This window comes from Colius striatus, chromosome 9 (genome assembly GCF_028858725.1).
Source record: "Colius striatus isolate bColStr4 chromosome 9, bColStr4.1.hap1, whole genome shotgun sequence".
Classification (NCBI taxonomy): Eukaryota; Metazoa; Chordata; class Aves; order Coliiformes; family Coliidae; genus Colius; species Colius striatus.
In genome coordinates this window covers 24,300,424-24,310,042 of record NC_084767.1, presented here as the reverse complement: position 1 = coordinate 24,310,042, position 9,619 = coordinate 24,300,424, and the positions used below count along the sequence as shown (strand labels likewise).

General features: G+C 47.7%; 1 protein-coding gene across 1 annotated transcript; it reads left to right on the top strand.

Moving 5' to 3' along the window:
• The first annotated feature begins 1,953 nt into the window (after positions 1–1,953).
• Positions 1,954–3,152, top strand: LOC104560717 (interferon lambda-3-like). Its single transcript, XM_010206140.2, has 5 exons — positions 1,954–2,115; positions 2,403–2,480; positions 2,626–2,769; positions 2,864–2,944; positions 3,057–3,152. Exons 1-5 carry the CDS (start codon positions 1,954–1,956, stop codon positions 3,150–3,152), a joined length of 561 nt encoding a protein of 186 aa, XP_010204442.2.
• Positions 3,153–9,619: the final 6,467 nt, after the last annotated feature.

Genomic DNA, 9,619 nt, shown 5'->3' with positions numbered 1-9,619 from the left:
CAAAGTCCTGCCTCTGGGGAGGAAAGACCATGGGCATCAGGATGTGCTGGGGACATCCAGCTGGAAAGCAGCTCGGCAGAGAGGGTCCTGGGGTCCTGGTGGGTATCAGGCTGAACATGAGCCAGAAATGTGCCCTTACAGCAAAGAAGATAGATGGTATCTGGGCCTGCACTGGGAAGAGTGTTGCCAGCAGGTTGAGGGAGGTGATGCATCTCTGCTTAGCAGCAGTGAGGACACCCCTGGAGTGCTGGGTCCAGCTCTGGGCTACTCAGTGCAAGAGAGACAGGTGCTTACTGCAGAGAGTCCAGCGAATGACCATGACAGTAACAAAGGGACTGGGAAAGGCTGAGAGAATTAGGACTGTCCAGCCTGGAGGAGAGCAGGCTCGGAGGTTTTTGATAGTGTCTGCTAATGGGACCAGAGGCAATGGGCACAACCCTAAATATATGACAGTCCATCTGAACAGAAAACACATGAGGGTGGTCAAAAATGGGCATGGATTGTCCAGCGAGACTGTGGAGTCTCCACCCTTGGAGACAGTCAAAACTGGACAACATCCTGGGCAACCTGATGCAGTGGACTCAGCTAGTGCAGGGGTTGGGATGGCTAGTGCAGGGGCTGGGATGGCTGATCTCAGCCCATCTCCGCACCTTGGCACAGCACGTCCATGCTGGGCTGCCTGCCCACAGCTGTATCTTTCTACAGCCTTGCGTAAGGATTTTCCTCATTTGCCTGCACTCCTTGAAGTCCGCAGTTTTGAATGTTAAAAAATGGGTCCTTCAGGAGCAGCATTCCTCTACAGCTGCCGCATTTATGCCTGTTGCTGTTATTGTGTATTTGCTTTTTAGATACAGGTATTGCCCTAACTTTCTATATGTAATGCTTGATGAATGCATGAAGCTAAAAGCATGACCGTGATGGCTTCCCATTGCAGGAAGTTACCTGGAGGGAAGGACAGATTTTGCTGGATGACACCCTTCCAGCTGTCAGCAGAGAGGCGTCAATACCTGACATTTGTGTTTCCAGGCTAATCAGGGAGGAATCCCCAGCCAGCTTCAGTGGGGGTGGCAGCCCTGCTCACCTCCAGCAGCTTCCCTCTACAGCTCTATGTCCCATCCTACATCATGTCCCACCAACATCAGATAGCAGTGCTTCTGCTTTCACCCTTATTCCTGCTTTTCTAGCAAGCCTGGTCCCTGAGGACAATACTAACATAAAGGTCATGCCTGCAGCCTGCGTTGAACAGTGCCTGCTCCCAGCTGCTGCTTTTGCCTGCCTCCCACCTCCACCCACACGAGTTGTGCTGTGCTTCCTGCAGGGAAACTGAGCCATGAACCCTATTGTCTCTCAGGAGTCACCAGACTCCTCCTGGCTGCCTTTTGCCCACTGTCTCCGTGGGGCTGCCTGTCTGAGGGTCTCCTGCAGCTTGCAGTGTGGTGCTGGGCTGGGTAGTGCCCAGGCTTACCGCACCTGCCAGCACCTCTGTGCTGCTTGGCATGGCAGCAGCGGCCCCTAAGCTGACCTGCCCAGGATAGCAGAGGCTGAAGGCAGCCCGAGCATCACTCACATCGTCGGGTTGCTGGGTGTGCTCACCCCGTCGAGGCAGGCAGCACAGCAGGGGACGGACGAGGCACCTCCCTCATTGCCGCTTTCACTTTCCTCTTTCCAGAGCAGCCAGGCTGTGGATTTTCCTGTCAACTTGAAAGCGCAATCACACTGGGCAGGCAGCATAAAAAGCCGGGGAGATGGAGCAGCAAGGCAGCCACAGGGAAAGAGGCAAACCAGCTCTCCAGGATCCACTGTCAGCCACACAGCCTCGCCACCGAGCAAGTCACCTGCGGCCACACCATCAGATATCGCTACATCGGGGATTCAGCGGATCCGGTTTGACCTCTCTGGCTTCTTGCACCACAGCCCCCTCGCTCCATCATAACCCCATCTCTCGTCAGCAAAATGCCATGCCTTGGCTTCACCCTGCTGCTCGTGCTGGCGCTGGGGGCCAGCCTTGGGGCCACCTTCCCCTGGGGCACCCTGAAGAAGGGCTGCAGCTTGTCCAAGTACCAGTTCCTCGTGCCTCACGAGCTGAAGGCTGTGCAGAGGATGAAGGAGCAGTTTGTGAGTACTACTGGCAACAGGGGGCTGTTGGCTCGCAGAGGGCAAGGCAGGGGGGATGCCAAATTTGAGACCCTGAGTGACAAGGTGGATATTTTCTGCAGCAGTTTGGGGACAAAGAGGGTGTTCAGGGATAAGAAAGGTGTTTTCCAAGGGAATTTGGAGACAAGAGGGATGCTGGACCTAATTTTGTCCTGGTTTTAAACCTCTAAAGGCTTAACAGGGATGCTCAGCATCACTAAAACTTAGGATGACAGTTTTTCAGTCTCTATTTTGGCTTACTTTTGCAGGAGGACATCATGCTGCTGTCGGACCGCAAATGCCACACCAGGCTCTTCTATCGGAAATGGAACACAGCAGAGCTATCGGTAAGAGTGAGGTGATGCTGTAAAAAAGGGGTATACACCCTCCTCACCAGCTGGTCCCACCTCTATCTGCAGCCCTGGGCAGAGCTTTGAGCCTCCCGGCCCCCAGCTCACAGCCATCCTTTCACCGGAATGCTCCTACCTGTAGGTGCCCGACCGAGTGATGCTGGTAGAAGCTGAGCTGGACCTCACCACCACTGTGCTGGGGCTCCCTGCCCCACCCAGGTTCGCTGAGACACGTCATCAGCCCCTGGCCTTCCTCACCCAAGCTCGGGAGGACCTGCGAGACTGCGTGAGTTTCCCCTCAAACCCCTCTGGCCCTGCACTGCCCCAGTGCTGGCAAAGCTGGGGCATTGCCAGTCCTTACATGACCGCTTTCCTTGCAGATGGCCACGGAGGCTCCTTCACATCAGCCCTCTGGGAAACTGAGGCACTGGCTGCAGAAGCTGCAGACGGCCAAGAAAACAGTAAGTCAGGCCAGCAAGGCCTGGGAGTTTCGGGATGTCAGTGACTGCATGGCTGTGCAGGGCTTGCTGCACCCTGTTCCCGGCAATAATATCCCCCTTCTCCCTGCCACAGGAGAGCAACGGCTGCTTGGAAGCCTCTGCCATCCTCCATCTCTTCCAAATACTGAACGACCTGCGGTGTGCAGCCCTTCAAGATCAGTGCACTTAGCCCTCATCGCAGTGGAGCCATCACATTGCAGCACTCACCAGCCCCAAGGGATGCCCCCAGCACTGGGAAAAAAAGACTTCTATTGCATCACTGGATTATATTTCTTATTTAAGCATTTTTCTTATTTATGTGTGCTCCGGGAGCATTTTTTTTTTCACAGTCTTTTAAATTATTGTGTATTTATAAGTGTCTTGGGGAGAGGTAAAGGAATGCTATCCCCAAAGGATGCTGTTCGATGGGGACAAATGTATTTATTGGGTATCTTTGTTTTGCTGGTTTTCAAAACACTGTTTTTAAGGAGATCTATTTTTGTACTTGCTATTTATTACTGACTATATTACATATATTTGCCTGTATAAATTATTTTTACATGCTATTTAATATGAAAAATAAAATAGTTACCATAAACAGACACGCTGCCATCGTGTTCTCACTACACTTTCTACAATATCATCTCTTTGGAAAAGTGAGTTCTTGCAAGGCGAGGAAGGATATTGAGGGAAATTTTGAGCATTTGAAAATTAACAGAACTTTGGCACTCGTGCTCATTCCCAGCTGGCTGGGAGTGCAGCCTGACTGCCCCCCTGGTGTTTGCCTTTGGAGACAGATAGATGCTGCTGTGGCCAGAGCTGGGGACAGGAGCCTGCTGACCACCCCTTTCCAGGCCAGATGCCCATTTTTGCATGAAGCCTGGGGGAGCCCACAGCCTAACGCGATTCTTGCATCCTGGTCCAGGGGCCTCCACATCTGGCCTCAGGAGATCCCTGAATGATTTAACCACCAAAGGAGGAGTGAGGAGTTGGGGAAGGCAGGCACATAGTGGAAAGAAGAGGAAAATGACCCAGATGCAGACACAAACCCCATCAAATACCTATTTTCTCAGGTGAGGTGATTCTCTGGAGACAGGTCAGCTTAGGCACTTGAGGCAGGAGTACTTTTATGGTTGCTGCTTTTAGGTTGCAGTGCTGGGGGCTGAGATGCCAACAGCCATGGCTTCCTGCAGAGAAACAGCTGGGGCACAAGTCATGAATGCCTGTCACGAAGCTTGTCCCAGGCACCTCTCACTCGTCCTGCTCAGGCCTTGCAAGAACATTGTCCAAACAAAACCTGATTGCTGACTGGGAGGTGAAAAACGATTTCTCTTCTGTTTACAAATTGTGCCTTATGCTAAGGTAACTGGGCACTAAAGTGGGGAAATGCTGCTTTCCTTGTATTTTGCAGTATTCTCCTTCTTCAGGAGTGGTGGGCCCTGGCCCCTTGAGACACCCCCAGCATGTGCCTTCAAACAGACACCTGCATTGTCCCATATGACTTCAAGTGTGGAGGAAACCTGTCCTGCTGCAACACAAATGAACACACAACATTCTGAAATCAGAAACTCGGCAAGAGGAATTTTCATGTTACACGGAGCAGCTTTTGCCAGGACGGGGAGACGTCAGAGGTGGGATGCCAAGCTCTTTAGGGAGCTTTAATAGACTTTGCCACCCTGGGGCCGTGCCCCAGGTGTCACCCATCTGCTGCCACTTAATGTCAGGAGCAATGAAAAGCCACCAGGACGGGACAGGCAGGCAAAGCCCTGCAGCATACCTGGTATTGCACATCAGCTCCTGCATTTGGGTAGAACCAGGCACAGCTCATCTCTCAAACATTATCAATGAGAGGGAAAAATGAAGTTTGAATTTTATATACCTGATGATTGAGTTCTGTTGCATCAAGTGTGACGATAAAGAATATGGAATAGTTTACTACAAAAAGGTATGTGCCTTGCAGGCTTTATGATCGTCTTTAAAGAGCAATTCATGCACTGAAAATGGATAGGTTTTTCTGCTGAGATGAAATATTCTGCCACAGGAGAGTGGCTGACAGCTGTCAGAGGCAACTGCTTATGTATATACAAATCAAATGGCATAATGGCATAGATACAACAAGATTGCAAAAGTAAATCATTTGTGTAATGCAGTTCAAGATTACAGAATTTAATAAGTGAGTGATTAAAAACTTTTTGATTTATGGTTCCTTCAGTCATCTGGCAGTACTTTGAAAGTAACTGTTTGTAAAATTACATCTTAGATCAGGAAGAAATGTACCTGTATTGATTGGTAACTTCATAAAAGGTAAGTTATTAAAAATTTGCACAGGAACTCTGCTGGTGAATGTTTTCTGTAAAATGAACAAATACAGAGGTTTAGTCTTTCATGCTGAAAATACTTTGGAAGTCAATTAAGCAAAAGACTTCTAGATTGCAGTGTCTTCCATATTTTTGTCCTTTTTACAAAACAGATCTCCAAAGCAGTGACTTCAAAGTTTTTTATGAGTCTGGATTGAATGGAACAAAGGGTTAACAGTGAGCTTAACAGACATCACTGTGAGGGTGATGGAGCACAGGAACAGGCTGCCCAGGTGGGTTGTGGAGTCTCCTGCTCTGGAGACATTCAAAACCCACGTGGACTAGTTCCTTTGTGACCTGCTCTAGGTGGTCCTGCTCAGACAGGGAGGTTGGACTAGATGATCTTCTCAAGGTCCCTTCCAACCCTTAAGATTCTGTGATTCTGTCATTATGTTGCAGCAATCCTTTGTCTATCTGATCACATGCTCCCAGGCAAAGGCAGGGGCCAATTTGCTTTGGAAAGGGCTGCCCCAGAGTCCCCTACTCCTGCCCCGCTTGCAGTTTCACCTCTCGGTTTTGAATTCTTGCAAATTGTTGGAGGGTGAAATGCAAAGGCAACTGTGAGAAAACTGCTCAGTGACTGATGAGCACAAACTCCCTCATGGCAGCGGTGACTGTGGCTCCTGTCTGGTTACCAACAGGCAGAAAGTGTCAAGATCTCATCTGCATTAAATCTCAGCCCTCCTCACCTGTGCCAGCTTGGGAGACACCCCCCACCCACCCCCCCACCCCCCCCCCCCCCCCAGCTGGCTTCCTCCAGGTAGATTCAGGGAGTTTTATGCTGGGCAGTGGCTGGGAGTTTTATGCTGGGCAGTCCTGGCTTGGGCAGCAGCAGCCCTGTGCTCACTGCAGTACTTCCTTATATTCACAAATTTATACTTACTGAGCTTGGTTTTGAATAGGGAAGAGTTTCCTTTGTGAAAGGAAAATCCTGTGGGACTGTAGGATTTCAAATCCTAGATGTAAACAAGATATAAACAAAATTGGATAAAGGCCCTTGGGATTTGGCTGATGTCTGGCCAAAGTAAGGCAGTAACAAACTACCTCTTTGCTGATCTTTTCTGCTGAGGTGCAGAAGGCTGAGGTGCCACTTTCAGTATCATCTAAATATTCTGCCTTTCCTTCTGGTGTTTCTGTGTCTGAACTAAAACTGACACTTTTCAGTTCATCCTTCTTTACACTGGTCCCGAACAGCAAAACCTCTGCAGCTTTGCAGGGAGTGTTGCTGAAGACATTGCAGGTGTCATTTTGCAGGCAAACCAAGAAAGCCAACAGCCAAGTTTTATTGATCATTCATGTTATATCCTCCTGGGACAGAAACTTCTGCTTCAAACCCTCCAACTGGAATGCAGATTGATAATACTTGTGCCCTCACCTGTCAGCACAGGCATTTTTCGGGGATGCTTGGCATTCCAGCTGCTGCTGGTGTGAGACTTTCTAATACACTAGATACTGATGCAGAAGCAGTGCAGGGCTTTTGGCTTTGTTTTTTTTGTTTTCCTAGACCTGCAGGTGAAATCCAGTTTTCTAATCAGATTTTGAAGCTTGCTCTGGCGTTTTATTGTCTAGTTTTAGCAGTACCTAGGGGAAGTAGCAGCTAAATTCTAGGTCAATGCAGTCTCTGATAGGTATCAGCAGCCAAGCATGTACACTGATTTTAACCAGATAGTTGCATGACTGTTTGTTGTAAAGTTTATCTCAAATCTCAGCCACCCGGTAATCCTCACATATCATGGTAACCCTCACAGCCCATGGGGCTGCTTTGCTCTTCTCTTGGCATATTTCTCCTCCAGCGCTCTACTAACAATCTGCCCACAGGCGTGGGAAGCCAGTTGTTACTGCAAGAAATCTCGAGATCCCCTTTTCATATAACTTTAAAAAAGCAGTGAGTGCAAAAATGCTCTGGTATTGCTATCATGACCACAAGGAAATTACAGAGAGCTGCTCTTCTTTCAAATGGCTTGCAGTGGACAGGAGCTGAAGCGTGCAGAAGGCAAAGTATTCAATGTGGCAATGATCTCGCGTGCCTCACATCACTGATATTTATTCTTGGCTACATGGATATGATCTAGCAGCTGTAATAGTGTCATTGCCATAGCTAGTATCACACAACATCCTCTTCTTTCTGAGACTCTAAAGCCTGTTCCATGTCTGCTGTGACAGTTCAGTCTGTAAGGATTTCAGTCTAAAAGCAAACTGTGCTTGCTTAAGAAAAAGAGGGGAGAAGCCCACACAGGTTAAACACAAAGAAGCCAATGAGGTGGTGGAAAGCAAAGACTGTTAGCAAGCACATTTTCCACCACACTAGATTTGCCCTGCTTGCTTGTCGTCTTCCCAGTTTAAACACTGTAAGTTGTACAACACAATGTTGCTTTTGTCTTTGTACTCAAAATCAGATCCCTCCTCATCTAAAAAGAGTCTTAAAACCAAGCTATACCCTTCACCTGTCCCTATATTAAGGCCTAAAATAATCTAGACTTCTACTCTCTTGCCCTTCTGTAGGCAAAATGTGTGATCCCAGCTGTCTTGATGTGCTTGAGCACTTGGGTACAAATGCAGAACTAGCACCTCTTCAGAGACCACAAACTCTGGGACTTCCACTTTGGTTTTCAGTGAACAGAATGTGTCTGGATACAGAGATAGCTTTTAAAAGTAAGAGCATACTACTTTTAAAAGAGCATATAAAAGCTGTGTTTAGAAAAGCCATATGGGAGTTAGGATAATGCTGCTTCTATTTCTTCTCAATATTAGAACTTCCACAATTGCTCATTAAGGCAGGAGCTAATAAAAAAAAAAGTGACTTTCCTCTTCTCTGTCCTCAGCAGAGAGATGTATATGTCAAATAAAAGCATGAGAAAATTACCAAAAAGGATGCGAGATGACATAAATGACCTTTAAATTGTGGGGCAGTTTAAATACAAGATGCTTGTTTCACCTTCTCTAGCTTTGAAAACTAGATGTTGGGTAACTGAAAATGGCTGCAAGATTTCAGGCAATCTTGAGTTTGCTTGCCACACCAGATGATGTCTGCAACTGCTCAAATTCTTGCTGGGTGAAACATGAAATACTTGCCCAGTCACAGACACAACGACGGGAAAACAAAATAATCTATCAGAGATGCATCAACTTAAAGTACGTTTTAACTATTCACAATTTTCAACCTGTCATTAGTGTTTTTAAGTACTGATACAGAGGTACAGAGATAATGTTATGAAACTATAAATTATTAGAAACTATTCTCACTGTTTATTTCCTTAGGTGCTGAACCTTTGAGACTCTCACCTCTGCAGCAGCACCTCTGGAAGTGTCTTGATGCCTCAAACATGCAGGGCAGTGTTTAATTTGGGATATCTACCAGTGAAGTTTTTACTGGATCAGTATCATTCCATTGCGTGTTTAGAATATAGTATTTCAATAGCTGTCTGACAGACTTTTCTTGTGTCTGGTCACTAGCTTTGCTTTATCAAACCTTCTAAGCTGAATGCTGCTTGACCTGGACAGGCTGGATCAATGGGCCAAAGCCAATGGTATAAAGTTCAAAAAGGCCAAGTGCTGGGTCCTGCACCTCAGCCACAACAACCTCATGCAGTGCTAAAGGCTTGGGGTGGAGTGGCTGGAGAGCTGCCTGGAGGGAAAGGATCTGGGGGTGTTAATCAACAACAGGCTGAATATGAGCCAGCAGAGTGCCCAGGTGGCCAAGAAGGCCAATAGCATGCTGGCTTGTATCAGAAATAGTGTGACTCGCAGGACCAGTGCAGTGATTGTCCCCATGTACTCGGTGCTGGTGTGTACTGTTCAGTTCTGGGCCCCTCACTAGAAGAAGGACATTGAGGTGCTGGAGCATGTCCAAAAACAGGAAATGAAACTGGTGAAGGGTCTACAGAACAAGCCTTAGGAGGAATGGCTGAGGGAGCTGTGGGTGTTTAGCCTGGATGAGAGGAGATATGATCACTTTCTACAGCTACTTGAAAGGGAGTTGTAGTGATGTGGGGGTCAATCTCTTCTCTCCAAGAATGGATGACAGAACATGAGGAAATGGGCTACAATTGTGCCAGGGGAGGTTTAGGTTGGACATTAGGAAGGACTTTTTCACTGAGAGGCTTATTAAGCATTGGAACTGACTGCTCACAGGGGTGGTGGAGTCACTATCCCTGGAGATATTCAAAAGCTGTGTAGACAAGGTGTTCAGGGACACAGTTTAACTTAGTGATGGGCTTAGAAGTGTTAGGGTAGTGGTTGGTCTAAAAGGTCTTTTTCCAACCATAACGACTCTGTTTCTCATGGCTTATTTTTGGTTCCC